The sequence below is a fragment of the Strongylocentrotus purpuratus genome, unplaced genomic scaffold (genome assembly GCF_000002235.5).
Source record: "Strongylocentrotus purpuratus isolate Spur 01 unplaced genomic scaffold, Spur_5.0 spur5_scaffold_5, whole genome shotgun sequence".
Lineage (NCBI taxonomy): Eukaryota > Metazoa > Echinodermata > Echinoidea > Camarodonta > Strongylocentrotidae > Strongylocentrotus > Strongylocentrotus purpuratus.
The window spans coordinates 30,568,482-30,584,884 of NW_022145611.1; the positions used below are offsets into that span (position 1 = coordinate 30,568,482).

The 16,403-nt window shown below is 36.8% G+C and overlaps 1 protein-coding gene across 1 annotated transcript in view; it reads right to left on the minus strand.

Annotated features, from left to right (window-relative positions):
- The window catches only part of LOC582026 (adenylosuccinate synthetase isozyme 1 A), a 39,617-nt gene extending 26,665 nt beyond the window's left edge, over positions 1–12,952 (minus strand). The window contains exons 1-2 of the mRNA XM_011683328.2: positions 12,656–12,952; positions 256–358 (exon numbers count right to left, since the gene is read on the minus strand). Of these exons, the coding sequence (XP_011681630.2) occupies positions 256–358; positions 12,656–12,838 (286 nt within the window). The 5' untranslated portion in view covers positions 12,839–12,952. The remainder of the gene's footprint in view (positions 1–255; positions 359–12,655) is intronic.
- Between the last annotated feature and the right edge of the window lie 3,451 nt (positions 12,953–16,403).

Consider the following 16,403-nt stretch of genomic DNA (forward strand, 5'->3'; position numbering starts at 1 on the left):
TTGATCAGTTCAACCATCTACTGTGTGATAGAAATTAATTTTCCTATCATTCCTTAAAATTCTTGCAAGTTAAAGTCAATTTTTTTTTTTAATATGGTGGAAAAAATATCATTATATTTAACAAATAATGGACCTCTGTTCATGAAATGTCTACAGTATAACAAAATCCATGTGATCGCAATAAACTATTATCTCTTTAAAAATGTTTTTCTTCAATTAAATTGAAAGTATAGAAATGTGATAATAGTCACTTACCTATGACTGATGTACAGCCTTGGTGGATGATACCGCTTGGTAGAAGATGGAAGTCATATTCCTTGTCACCCACGACAACCGTGTGCCCGGCATTGTTTCCTCCCTGCACAAGATAAGATGATGCAAAGAGAAGAAAGAAAGAAAAGATAATGTAATCATGGATGAATTTGCACGAGACATAGAATCAAGAGATAACAGGATTGATTTGAATAGATAACACCAAACAAGAAGATATGTAGAGAATTGGAAAGAGAGAAATGCAACAACACAAATCAAGGTAATTTACATGGATCATGTTTTGTTGCCTCACTGCTTAAAGGCCCACTGCACTACTTGTAGCTACTTGCGCCCTCTATATACCAAACAATGCCTAATCGGTGACCGTTGGTCCCCCATGATCCTCTTTTTCTTATGTTAACTGAGAGCTGAGTTGATGAGATAACCACCTGTCCAGTCACCTTGCAGGGCGCTCTAATCCCTCCTGTAAACTACGGCAGATAAGCTTTAAATGGTGTTACAGTTAATGGTTGACAGTACATGGCATTAGAGTCTATTTATGCAGTGAGCATGCGATTTATCCCCTCCCCCCTAAAAAAAAACCCCTTATCATTTTCACTTTTCAAGAGCAGTTATACAGCAGGGTCTTTGCCAGTAGGACAATCATATTCTACTTGTATGCATGTAACAGATATTTTTCATGTACTTGCTTTTTGAATGAAAATGCACTTGCTTTTTGTATGAAAATGCACTTGTTGCAACAGGAATAAGTTATATACAATATGTTCTCAACCATTTCCCCTTTACATTATTATCTTTCAAAATACATACAAAGTGTATGCAGCATCAAAAAGCTCTCTTCTGGGGATAAGGCTGAGCATACATGTCATAGATATATCTGTCTACAATCTGGTTCTGGTATCACAGCCATCACAATACATATTGATAGCTGGATTTAATATTGTGAAAATTTAATAGTTGGATAATTACATGCATTTGACAGAAAAGCGCACAGTAGCAGGACAGGTAGAGAGGAAGTGAAATGTTATGAGATATTTATCTATTTTGGGTCTCTGCTTCCCAGTGAAAATTCAGAATGACCAACATTACCGGTATACTCAATCAAAGACTAAAGAATGACGTGGACCACGCAATCAGTGTTTGTCATCCCACCCCTTCTACCCATCAACAGATTAATGAGACGTAATTCAGGCCCTCTCCTCTCCTACCACTTATCTCAGATCCACTGGCAGCCAATTTCCGGTGACTTTAGCCAAATGCACTCCTCATTAATCCCAAATGGATGCGCTGCTGAAAGCGCATCTCACACGAGGAGGGGGAATCATTAAACATCACTCAATGAATGAAGACGTTGTTTGATCTGTCAGGCGCACGTGGGTGTCGTTGGATGTCGGGGGAGTGCGGGGGATGGGTTCTCGGATCTAGGTGAAATCACTGCAAAGTTGGGTGGGCATCTCCAATTAGCCATTGGTACGTTCTCGTTAGCATCAATAAAAAATGCCTGTTTACAGATTCATTGTATGACGTCCGTCCGTCCGAGAGAGAATGGCATGGAAGGTTAGGTAATCTAGTACAAGGATGCAGCCTACTCTTGAGTAACACTGCCAGGACTGACCAAGTCTGAATGCCCAATATATCCTACAAAACCGTCCCCCATTTTATTATCAACAAAATCCTGAAAGAATCTTTGTTGTTATAGGAATGGGACATCAGGAAGAAAAAAAATGAAGTATTCATATGACAAAGGGTGGTGGGAACGCCCAGATTGAAATCATAACAAAAGGCTGATATTCATCTTCAACCATGCAGAACTTGAACTTGTGAAAATGGTTTATTTATTCAGTATAACATTAAGGATAATACAATGCCACAGGGCTGAGGAAAAAGGGTCATGTACATACTGTGGGTGGTTTAAGTGTGAACCATCAAGTTACATATACTGTATGTACGAGCTATAAGCTTTTTACAATACAATAACTTTTTTTTTCCTAATTTGTTCTAATAGTAAGTAATTTACTGAAAAAATAGTGAGTAAGGATGGAAATCTTATTCCTAAATTGTTATCATCTGCTGAAATCCAAAAGGTATCTCCTCCATTATCATTTCTTGATAGTATAAACATTCACTACTTCAGGTGTTCATTAGATGCAACTATGAAAGTACTGGTAGTTTGAAAAAATTATATACATTATAAAGAATTATGTTACCTGCTTGCCCCTTTAAATTGTGAATAGAATGCCTTTGCGACAATTACCAGTACCTACAGTTTCACTGTGACATTGTCAGAAAATTATTTCACTTTTTGCTAGATATTTGTGTTTGCAATTTTGACTTATAACATTTTCTTTAAACCATCATTCCCCCAAATGTCAAAGACACCTTTAAATTTAAGTCTAGTTCGGAGTTTAAACTAGATGGAATTTTGACTGCGTGCAGTCGAAAATGATGCCTCCGCCATAAAGCAATTTTAAAAATTCAAGTTTGATTGTAATCCATCTGTCGGTTTTAATGATAATGCACTCACAAGCTATTTATAGGCATACATGTACATAATGAGCCCCATGGCCTTTGACCTGATGACCCTAAAATTAATCAGTTCATTGGCTCTGCAAGATACATCTATACATGTCTTGAGTTTGATATTAATCTGTCTATTGGTTCTCATGATAATGCGATCACAAGCTATTTGTGCATACATGAGCCCTGTGGCCTTTGACAATTCAAATATACATGTAAACATTTTATAAATATTTATTTGGGGAGGTAGGGGGGGGGGGCTCAGACATCGGAACTCGCATATCATTGACCAAAAAAATATATTTCGTGGATCTCAGATATCATTGAGACCCCCAAATATTTTGGCGGGACTCTGATATCATTGAGCACCGCCCCCCCCCCCCCCATATTTTGATGGGGCTCAGATATCATCAGACCCCCAATTATATTTGGTAAGGCTAGGATAATGTCACGGAGCCCCCGATATTTGTGAGGGGCTCAGATATCATTGAGCCCCCCCCCCCACCAATATTTTGGCTGGGCTCGGTTATCATGAGCCCCCCCCCCCCCCTAATATTTTGTTCAGGCTCGGATAGGCTATCATTGACCCCGCCCTCCCCAAATATATTTGCACACTTATGTTCTGGGCTGGAAGCTTCATGCGTTTCTATAATCTACTGATCGACTTATTATTCAAATTATTATTAAAACTGCTCAAGAGTTTATGAATTTTGGAAGATTGATTGAGGGGGGCTCCTTTGTCAACAACCAGTATTGTCTCAACACACGTACTGCACACCAGCCTTGCTTTGCATTGCCATTGGAGTAAGATCATGACAGGCACGTCTTTATCTCCCCGGACTTCACCAAGTAAGTTTTTTTTTATAATTCATTACCCTTTTTTAATCAGATCTGATGAAGCCCCCACCACCTCAATACGCCTCAGCTTGACGACAATTCAACACTGGATCTGAAAACGCTTACAGCTTAGTTATATTCTTATATAATTGCTCTTTTCATCTTTTATAAATGCCCGTTATTTTAACACTGCCCCTTTTCCTTCCTAATAATACCCTTTTTCCTTATAAGTGCCCTTTCCCCTTCTCATAATTACCACTTTTCGTGTTTGATAAGTGCCCTGTTTCTTTTTCTTTTTAATAAGAGTCACTTCCCCTTCTCATTACCCTTTGAACAATGATATGTGCCCAATTTACTTTCTAATAAAGAACCTATCCCTCTTTTCATAAATGCCCCATCAAAATCTGATGGGTGCCTCTTTTCTGTCGACAAATGCCCATTTCCTTTTCATCCCTGGTGCATGCCTCTTTTTTTTTAGGTGTAAGAAGTGCCCCATTTTAACCTCTGATAATTAGCCTTTGTACTTTGTCCCGTGCTCCTTTTCTTTTCTAATAAGTGTCTTAACCCTTTCGATAAGTGTCCCCTGTTCCTCACATCATTAAACGTGCCCCTAATTTCAAGCGACTAAAAGCAATTTCCCCCAAAGCTCGCTCGCTACGCTCGCTCGTAGATATAGATGTTATATGTATGAGATACATACTTGATCCAAGTTTGGAGGGAATACATCAATTGGTTCTTGAGATAACGCGATCACGAGAACGGGACGGACGGACGTACTGATGTACGTACATACGGACGGACGGACAACCAGAAAACATAATGCCTCCGGCTACTTTGTAGTGGAGGCATAAAAATACAGGTAATGTGACAATATCTACATATATCTGATCATGAAATTATTAAATTAAATCTGTTTTTATAAGACACAATTCAGTAATAAAACCAATAATATAATTATTGCAAATGATATCTTGCTTTGTCTTTCTTCCTCTATAGCTTCTATCAAGAAATCAAACTTCAACTGTAAGGCAATAATAACAGACCAACAGAGGATCTAAATATGAACAACACGCTTCTCTCAGTCCCTATCATAAGACCTCCTGCGGTAAAAGGGCAATGTATAATGTACATTGAGTATGACTGACAGCTGACATTTAAGCAACTCCAGCAATCACAGATTGAATGCTACTGGATTTCAACAGAGTAAGTTTGATTGCAGTGATAAGAGGCTTCTTAGTGCTGACAAAGATCATCTTTTCTCTAATGCTCTTCTTATCTTGATCATCTTGTTCCACTGTATTCCAGTACCTAAAGTCTTCCCTCAGTTAATATTTGCATTAAAAAAAACATGATGAAAAATCTTTCAGAGAAGAGTTATTTGATACAAAACTTTTGATTTATTACATCTGTGTTGAACAGGTAAATGTGTATTGTTCTCCAGTTTTCATTGGCTTTAATTGGGTTATTAGAAACATTCTATGGATTAATAAACATGTACACATGCAGACATAGGGTGCGTTTAATCGACACTTTTTCACCCTAGAATCACGGTTTCTAAAGACGTTTAGTTTAAAACGCAATGCGTTCAAGCGATTTTTTCGTCGGTCGTAAAAATAAACGTGTTTGAAAACACAAACATGAAACGCTGAAAAAGATGCGTTTTGTATCATGATTCAAAAGAATCACGGTCGCTAAAATTCGATTGAACGGACGGAGTTCTCAATCATGATTGTAACACGAATCCTCTTCCGGTTTGGGAAAAACCGCGCGCCCGCTTTGCATGCAATTTGCGTTCACTATACCATCGTGGCCTGTTCCGTTATGTTATTCATTGTTTTTCCTTCTATCATTTTCTCTTTCTTTCTTTCCTTATGTTATTCTTTGTTTCTTCCTTCCATTCTTATGTTATTCTTTGTTTTTTTTCCTTCTATCCCCTTTTCTTATGTTATTCTTTGTTTTTATCATTCTATCATTTGCTCTTTCTGTCTTTCCTTATGTTATTCTTTGTTTCTTCCTTCTATACTTATGTTATTCTTTGTTTTTTCCTTCTATCACCTTTTCTTATGTAATTCTTTGTTTTTATCATTCTATCATTTGCTCTTTCTGTCTTTCCTTATGTTATTCTTTGTTTCTTCCTTCTATACTTATGTTATTCTTTGTTTTTTCCTTCTATCACCTTTTCTTATGTAATTCTTTGTTTTTATCATTCTATCATTTGCTCTTTCTGTCTTTCCTTATGTTATTCTTTGTTTCTTCCTTCTATACTTATGTAATTCTTTGTTTTTATCATTCTATCATTTTCTCTTTCTGTCTTTCCTTATGTTATTCTTTGTTTTTTCCTTCTATCACCTTTTCTTATGTAATTCTTTGTTTTAAGCATTCTATCAATTTCTCTTTCTGTCTTTCCTTATGTTATTCTTTGTTTCTTCCTTCTATCATCTTCTCTTATGTTATTCTTTGTTTTTATAATTCTATCACTTTCTCTTATGTTATTCTTTGTTTTAATCATTCTGTTACTTTCTCTTTCTATTTTTCCTTATGTTATTCTTTGATTCTTCCTTCTTTCACCTTCCCTTATGTTATTCTTTGTTTTAATCATTCTATCACTTTCTCTTTCTGTTCTTCCTTATGTCATTCTTTGTTCCTTCCTTTTTCACATTCTCTTTCTGTCTTTCCTTATGTTATTCTTTGTTTCTTCCTTCTATTTTTATGTTATTCTTTGTTTTTTCCTTCTATTACCTTCTTTTTTGTTATTTTTTGTTTCTTCCTTCTATTCTTATGTTATGCTTTGTTTTTTCCTTCTATCACCTTTTATGTAATTCTTTGTTTTAAGCATATTCTATCACTCTCTCTTTCTGTCTTTCTGTCTTTCCTTATGTTATTCTTCGATTCTTCCTTCTTTCACCTTCTCTTATGTTATTCTTTGTTTTAATTATTCTATCGACTTTATCTTTCTGTCTTTCCTTATGTTATTCTTTGTTTCTTCCTTCTATCACCTTCTCATTCTTTGTCTTATTATTGCGATCTATGCTCAAAACAGCAGTCGACAGTCGGCCGTAAACAATTCCAGAAAGCGCGCGCCGAAGTTCCTGGGCCATACTGCGCAGTGTGATGCGCAGTGGTTTGGCTCGCAATGAGCTAGAATCAGCGTTGATGAAAAATCGCTTGAACGCAAACCGCAGTGACCTTGCTTTTTGTAACGGCGTTTTGAATTGTGATTCATGTTTGTGATTCTAGCTTCGAAAATTCGATTGAACGCACCCATAGTTGCATATTTTTGCCGTGGGGGGGGGGGGGGGGGGTGAGGGGACATATCGGGTGAGAAAGACACATTACCACCAAAAATAATTATTCTGACATCCAAATATGTAATCAAGTTAGAATATGTTGATTGATGTACTATTACCAGTCTCTTTTTTATGTAACAGATTATATCATGCTTTGTATGGTTTTGAATAAAATGAACTGAACTGAACTGAACTGAACTACTATTTTCAGGCCTTTTTGGGCACCTCACTGTCTGAATGTTGGCATTTCAAAGTTCTCTAGGAAATAAGGGGGGATGGCCGGGATGGCTGCCCTACTGGTACCTCACACAATTCCTTTTATAAGAAACTAGAGGAAGCCATTTTTCATCTTTCCTGGGCAAAACAAAAGTGAAAGGACAATATAAAATGCAATGGTATTGGTAATATATTACAAATTTGGCATGGTACTATGCATGTATAGAGCAGTGTACTGTACACATATACATCTCTGGAGTTCTTCACTCTGGCCCTCGATCTTTTCAAGTCAGTGTGGTAGGTTCCTCACTAATCTCTATTCACACATTGACACAACAAGGCAAGAATGAATGCACAATGCTCCCAAGAGTACACAACAGATCTCCTTCACTCTCTACTGTAGCTTACCTCCAAGGGACTAATAGTGTGCAAAAAGGCAACAAAATCAATATCATATTGTTCAAATGACCTACATTTAATTAAGCATTCATGGACAATGTTTTTGTGTGGTCCTTGGTGGGGGGCTTCATGTGATAATGTTTCACCATACATACTATTCAAAGATGATTAAAGTGTTATTTACATGGTCATCCAGGTCTTTGAGCATAATCAATACTTTATTTTCTCTCAAAGTCTACAGTGTTTGTGTTTCTACAAAGGCTTCACATCTACATGTACATGTAGGCCTACTTCATTAATGTACAAAATAAAACTCTGTTTCACCCTGAGAAACAGTAGATGATGACCAAAATTGATGTATACAATTTTCAAAACATGTATTTTAATTTGGCTTTTTGCATGTATTCCACACAAGAAAGAATATGACGTGCAGGTCCTTGACTCCTTGCACACAATCATGCTGTAAGTCCAAGTAACATACAATGAGAATTGCTTGACTAAAACCATAATTCCAGTGGTGCATGTGGATCTTGCAATATTGATTTGAATTTGGTGGAGTATGAGCAGGTGTATTTTCAACACATTTATTTCAGACATTCAACTAGACCCTCTAAAAGTGTCCTTGAAGTGGCCTCAAATTCATTCACCCATGAAAGTAAATATCAGCATCACAGTGATATATAAACTTATAACGGACTTCCAGGGCATGTAGCCTTCAGTGCATTAGAATTGGCTACTACAGGTTTTGTGTATCAAAATTTAATTACAGTTTATATGATCCTCATTATTATTTTTAAAGGACTCAACTCATGTCAATGTTTAATATTATACATAAAAATAAAAATTAACAATGACAGATTAAAGGTAATACAAAGTTTTGGTATAGGGTCATGAATTTGGTTCAAATTAACATATTGAAAGCATATGTGATCCTACAATATTCAGTGATCGTTGTCGCGGTTGAAATCGAGTCTAAAGTGATGAAAATTTAAATAATAAGCTCTTTATGTTGTATAGCTCCCTCTCAAGGTCAAGATATTGATATAGTTATAAAACAATGTTTCTTGACTAAAATCGTCCGATTTTACTATCCCCGTTTGGAAATTATCAACTGAAATTCTGAGATTATCATGGTCGCAGCTATCATTGTACGGCCATAGGCGCTGTTTGAAATTTATCAAAATTTACCGGGAGCACCGGTAAATTTTGATATTCGTTATATCTCAAAATCAGAAGTGTTTTACGGGCTAATTTTTTTAGTGCTTATAATACATCTGCAGGGGCATCCAAATATATCAAAATTGTAAGGAATCAATATCCAGCCAATTTTCAAAACTTTGTATTACCTTTAATATAATCCACTCATGCAACCATCTATGTAGAAGATTGTGCAAATGACGACAGGTAGCATTCTACTTCTCACTTGCAGAGCCGACTGTACCAGAAAGGCAAAATGTAAAATCAGCAAATTTCAGATAAAAAATAATTTGCCTTTTACAACGTAGATTGATACAAAATCTTATTCCTTAAAGATGAAGTTGAGTTCTGGTCATGCGATTGCATTGTGAAAATAACGGTGTGGAACCGACCAGAAAAGGTTGATCATCTAGCATATAAGAATTTGTGTGTATTGCAAGGTTCTGGAATCATCAAAATGATAAGAAATTTGGCCAAGTCTTGGTAAAGTTACAAACACCGTACATAGAAAGATGTATATGGGACTACACGAACACGTGGCGTAAAAAGCCGGCCCCCGATTTTTACGATGTTACATGCATATTTAGAATATGAAGGCATTTGAAGAGCCATACTTTTCAGGGAACATCTCTTATCTGATGTTCTTCCACACTTGCATAATAAGAATGAGTAATGCTCACAAATTATTTTTCACCTCTTCCCAGAACTCAACCTTCTCTTTAAGTAGCAAATGTAATTATGCCAAAATAATATAAAAAACTCCACAGCAACAAACGTGCCTTTTACAATCAATGCTGGGCAATAACTTTAAGTTCAATATTCTTCCAGCAATTGGAACTTAATTAGGTGGAACAATTTTGCATTTACATGCTGTTTCTGTACAATGGTACATGTACATGTAGTTAGCAATTTTGCTCTCCTAAAACTTTAAAGGGATCCGGTAACTTTGTCTCAGATTCTGAAATAAAATCCTTGATTTAGCTCATGCTGCAATGATAATTATAAACCTTTAGGTCAGTCAGTCAGTCAGGAACCCCATGAATGTTACAAGCCGATCGCCTATCTGATTATTAAGATATTTATGATTGGAAATCTAAACTAAATTTTGCTTTGCCAAACGGTTTTCATAACACTACAGTCTATTGGGGAAAACGAGTGGTAAAACCGGTCACTCAAAGATTGTTACTTTTTTGAGGCACTTCTTGATCATTTTGAAGTGCAATTTTTGTTAAGGCTTCAATATTACCCCAATAATCACAGACACTGATAACACGTAGTGCCGTGTAACTCAGATTTAACATTGTTAAACATGCCTTTAAAACAGGAGTTTTAAAAGAAACTCACAAACACACTTGCGTAGATGACAGACCATCTATTTTAAATGCTTGTTTGTATTTTGTAGGACATTGTAGGAGATGCAGCAGTCATGGCGGGACAGTAAATCTACTAGTAGATCCAGGATAACCTTGCAGACAACTTTGGGCTCTAGTTCACAAGTGTGCCCATACATTGGACCTGTGACTTGCGCGTGGAGAGTAGTACCCTACTATGACATACCAAATATCAACTAAATCTTCAATGATTGTTCAAATATTGGTAATTATTTCAAAATCATTATCTTTCTAACCTGTTTTGTGTCAATTTTCTTATCTTTTTTCTTCTTTTTTTTTTTGGGGGGGGGGAGAATTTTTCTAAAAACAAAGATATTATAATATACAATTTCTCACAGGTTTCACTGCAAATCACTGCACAATACAAGTGCATATCTCGTTATACAGTCGCGTGTTGATGGGCAGCCGCACAGGTGCGTGAAGTTTGCGACCCTAATGTACCATGTGACAAGATAGACCTGGGACCCGTCTTAAAATTAAAGAGTTGATATCAATCGCAAATATGTACATGAAAGATAGGGAACTGTAGTGTAGCCTTGAGTACACAAGATAAGAGATGGATTGGAATTGCTGGATACATCATTTTTATTTGTAGTGTAGCATTCCATACATGGAATAATGCCAAGATCCTCGTCTTGCCACTAGTTGGCAGCATGACAGTAGGGATACTACATCCCTCCCTTTCCAGTCTTAGACAGTTTGTAACTACCGTAAATCTCTGTGTATAAGGCGCACTTTTTTTCCGTCGGCAAAAATCATAAGTCGGGGTTGCGTCTTATACACAGGTACAGAATATTTTCAGTCCTCAAAATGCTACTTTTTAGTGGTTTTCGAAAATCTCTGTGTCTCATGAATCACATAATGGAAATAAAGTATAGGATCTACTATTTGCAGTTTAACTACGTTCCTAATTTGAAGGGAAGAGATTTTTTTTTTGCCGGCCCAAGCTCTCCCGTGTCTTCAGCTCACTCACCTGTATCATGCAGCTCCAGGCGCGTACGCAGGGGGGGGGGGGGGGGGGGGGTTGGGGGTTAAACCCCCCCCTTGAGTTTTTTTTTTGGTGTTTTTTGTGAAACCTTACCCCCCCCCAACGAAACATAATGTCAAATTTTCAAATTTCGAGACCAAAAAAAAAAAAGTGTCCTCTTACCCCCCCCCCCCCCCCCCTGTCATCTTTAGTTTTAAAAACAACATTGTTACTAGGTCTAACTTAGTTCACAAGCACTTCAACTGTGCCTCGTAATAAAATGAAAGTATTTTTGAACACTGAAATGAGAGCCAACAAGCTAAAAAAGCCCAAATAGCTTTTGAGTGGCTTTTTTGAATTTTTTTTTGATTTTTTTTTTTTTTGAAGAAAAAAAACATGAAAAACACTGCTAAAATGGATCTATTTATGATTTTTTTTTTTTTTTTTTAAATTGTCGGCCGCCATCTTAAAAAATAGCCCGAATGTCAGGGAAAATATACCAAGCGTCCATTTTGAGCGGCCATTTTGAAAAGAAAAAAAAAATTGAAAAAACAGGACGCTAAACATGTTTGTTTTTTTATTTGGCCTAAGGAAAATTCAATCGGTATTTTCATCGGTGTGACTCCGATAGAAGCCAGTTAGAAAGCAGTATGAGTGTAATTTGTTGTTCATATTTAGATCCTCCATTGGTCTGTTAGTATTGCCTTACAGTTGAAGTTTGATTTCTTGATCATAGCTATCTCTCGAGGAAGAAAGACAAAACTGTGACATAATATATGATTTGCATTAATTATATTACAGGTTTTGTTACTGAATTGTGTCAATTGCAATCTTATTAAAACAAGCTTCATGATCAGAAATGTAGATATTGCCATTTTGAGCGGCCATTTAGAAAGAAAAAAAAAAGAAAAAAAGGGCCTCCTCCTTCCTAGACCTATTTTTCGAAAAACAGGACGCTAGACCTAAACATGTTTTTTTTTTTTTATTTGGGCTTAGTATATTAACACAGCGCAGCCAACCCTCTCGCATTTGGAGGTAGACCGAAAGCTTCAGTCTCTGATATCGACGGTGGTTCCGCTGAGATTACATCTGGCTCCACTGACCGCCTCTAGACTATACATAGACTGAAGTACGGCCTATGTCGTACCTAGTGGAATAAATGGTTCGTTTCGGCATATGGGGAATGTCAACAAATGTCAGTTTTATTAAAGAAATGACCCATATCAGACGGTTATTTCTGTCTAATTTGGAGGGAGTCTCACGCCACCAGCTCGTAGCAGGAGACTCCTGCCACGGGGGGGGGGGGGGTGTTGAGTGCTCACTACCCCCCCCCCCCCCCCTGGTTAATGGTTGGGCCAACAAAAATTGCATACGGTTACAGTTCCCCAAAGTTGACAGATTACCATTACATCATTATTATCTAGCTTACTAAACAAAAGAACTATAGAGGGTCTAACCACATTTAACAAAAATAGACTAGTAGAGGTCTAGGCCTACTAGTCTACCAACACTGACACTAGATCAAGGGCTGGCCTACAGTTACAAATAAAATCTTTTTTGTTTGGACTTACCGCACATCTACATACAACATCGGCCTCTGTCGCCAGCAAGTCGACCAGTTTCCCTTTTCCTTCATCGCCCCACTGTGCTCCCAAGACCACATTGACTTTATTGACTGGCTCTAGTCGCATCTTCTTTGAATTTGTACTTATAGAATTCGAGTTATTTTCGTGGCTGTTTTCGTGGCTGTTCATGTCGAGAGTTGGGGTTTTCCTGCTATGTCTAAAAACACTCAGGAAAGCGAGAGCATGCACGTCGATTCACTGTACTGAATGCAACGTAAATAAAGAGAGATCGCGCGCGATTTCGAGATCAGACAGGGTACTGAGTCCTCTACGTTACATGTGTTTTGCGCGGGTACGATCAAGCAGCGCGCGCAGTCCTGAGACAACATCAGTGATTGGTGTATTCTGGAGGTGTGGTCGTAAATAATTTACGTACACGATTCATTTCATCACCTATTTTGTCGAAAATGATGTAGTCTACATTATGTCAAAACAAATCACAAATATGTGATTTTTAACTCGCTTTAAGACCTGTTCATTTGGAAGAATATCAGAGCAGAAAATCCTCTGAATATAGGATTGCTCTTCACTGCATGCCCTCACTTCGAAATAGTAGGCCTAAAAAATTATGATACTGCAGTATCATAATTTTAAAACACGAGGTTTGTACCACACATTCATCATAACACAAGCGCCACATGAAGTGCATGTGACTTTCAGCAAGATTTAATTACTTTTTTATAATTTTTATTATTGTAATAATTTCAAATCATGATAGGTAGCGCATCCTAACCCCACAACCAGGACAACGCGAACTTCACTTGAATTTTCCTTTTTTTTCTCCTGATCGACGTGGCTGATGAAAAAAAAAACTCAGTTTATACCCGGTTGTCACGATTCCAATTTGAATGCCTATTATATACATTGCCCGAAAACGAATTTGCATATACTCCCAATGAGGTTGGGTCAGATTTAGTGGTACCGGTCAGTGGAAGTATAAACTTTCTACAATTTAATAAAAATGACAATAAGAACATAACAAATAACCTTAACCACTGCAATGCAGATTATAGCAATGCACATTAGGCCTATGTACTATGAACAACTATTCTAAGATTGTCAAATGTGGTAGAAGTTTCCGAGGTCTGTATCTTGTGAACGACCGCGACGTTTCAATTTCCATCAGCCCTTTCTCTCTACCACCTTTTTTTATGGAAGGGTCAATCTTCCAGGCTGTATCCATCATATTTTTAGAGGGAATAGCGCCGTTAGAAACACCTGGGTCGTTAAAGCAGACATTCTAAAAATTATATTACTATAATTATGTCAATGGAAATCTTTTGACCTCAGGAATTTGGAAAACATTATATTAGATTTTTTTAAATCGTTAAAAAAAAAATATATATATATTTCATCATTCATTTTCTCCCCCCAAAAACCCAATGAAACGCCCAAAACAATGTGACTTAGGCGATAGTAGCATGTCCCCTTAACATACAAAAAATATTACCACTACATGGAGTCTATGGCTTTTGGTATAGTTTGTTGCATGTTTTGAATTCCATGCCGATTATGTTCTTTGAATTAGATAAACTAAAACAGAAGAAAAGGGTAATGTTGCTTATAACATAAAACTGACGAAATGAAGAGATGAAAGAATCAATATAAATTAACACAATTATGTAAGTAATATTGCGATCGCTATTGCCGGTCATCATTCATGCTCAAATCGCACTGACCAACAAAATCACATCAAATCAAACATCTCTCAATGTTTGTTTCGTATATGGTATATTGGTTAGTCGAGGCTTAGGCCCACCCCCCCCCCCCCCCCCAACCCCCCAACAAATACATTTGTTTTTCCTCGACCGCCCGCTCGTCATTTTCGGGCCGCTCGTTTTTTTTTTTTTTTTTTTTTTGGGGGGGGGGGGGGGAGCAATCTTAAATGCCAAGCATACCATTTTATGCAAGGATCAAAATGCATCCCGTTACCAGTTTGGTCTTTTCAGTACGCAATCTGTATTAATTAAACTTGCCATTTTTATTTTTCTATGTCAAAATGCCGTTCATTCAAATCAGGTTCTGAGCATTCTTAAACTCATTTTAAAGCCCATCTGTACTAGTTTACAGGAGGGATTAGACCATCCTGCAAGGTCACTGGACAGGTGGTTATCTCATCAAATCAGCTCTCAGTTAACAAATGATAAAGAGGATCATGGGGGACCAATGGTTATCGATTAGGCATTGTTTGCTTTATAGAGGGCACACGTAGCTTTAAGTAGTAGGCCTACAGTGTGGATTTAAAAGGTGCTGTATTTCAAAGCCAAAAATGCTTTCTGTGTTGGTCTTGATATTCATTGTACATTAAACTAGTCTTTTACCATTACCATTTTAAATGCTTGACATCCCAATTATTTTTTATTTTTTTCATGGAAAAATATTTATAAAAAAAAAAAAAAAAAAAAAAAAAAATCCGCCCGCCCGCCCCTAATCCAGAAAAGCAATCGAGGACAACCAAATGATTTTTTTTGTTGGCCTTATTGAAATAAATTTCACAACATTCTTTGTTGTAAATTTTACTTATTTTAGCCTTTTTTCGATGGAGATTTATCCCAACACTCGTCTTCTCCAAGCTCCATCGGCTTCCAACTGCGATCTCTGCCGTCTATAGTCTACTAAGAAAGTTCGTAATTCGCCATTGTACATTGCGTCGGTGGAATCTACCCACTCACGATCAAACATATTCGACATGTAAACATTCAAACCAAATAATTTAATTCAACTTAACTAAAGATTATTGTGTTGTACACTATGTACCTGGTATTTTCTATTTAAACAGAAATATGTTTTATGTTGATTTGTAATAATAATACACCTTTTAGGTTTAAGTCCCGCTAGTTCCAAGATTTTTTCTGACTTGTTTTTCAATACAGATCGATCAATCGATCTTATTTACTGGGTGTAAGCCACAAATATGTTTAAATAAATAATGCACCTGTGTAACATAATCTTCATGAAAAACAGTTTATAAATATTTAACTACATGTATGTAATTTCATAAGGCAACTTGGGATTTATTTCAGTAGCAATTGAAGAAAGTAAAGATTAATAAATTCCCCCTTCCCCCTTCTCACACCTCTGATAAAATTAATGCCTCTTTTAAAATCTGAGAGGTGACCCTTATAATTTGACAAGTGCCTCTTTTCTATTGTACTGCATGTGCCCCCTTTTTATTCTTATAAGTGCCTCTTTTCATCTCCGGTAAGTTCAGAATTCATATGCTTCTATAGAATATCAGTTTAATAGGAAAGAACAACTGGACAGATATCTACGATTAATGTCATCCTTTTAAATTCTACATGATTTAAACTAAATATGACGAATTCTGAAGAAGATTCGTTTTTCGAACATAGGGCCCGAATTCACAAAGGGGGTTTGTAGACAAAATAATCTAGGGTTATGTGCGTCTTAAAGGGATCGTTTAACAATAATAAATCTGAGATACACCGCCCTACGTGTTATCAGTGTCTGTGATATGGTGTACTATTGAAGCCCTAAAAAAATTGCGCTTCAAAATGATCAAGAAGTGCCTCAACAAAGTAAAACTCTTTGAGTGACCGGTGTTACCATATTCGTTTTCCCCAATAGACTGTAGTGTTATGAAAACCGTCAGGCGAACGGTTTTCAAAATTTGTAATTCCAATCATAAATATCTTGATAATCAGACAGGCGATCGGCTTGTAAAAGTCATGGG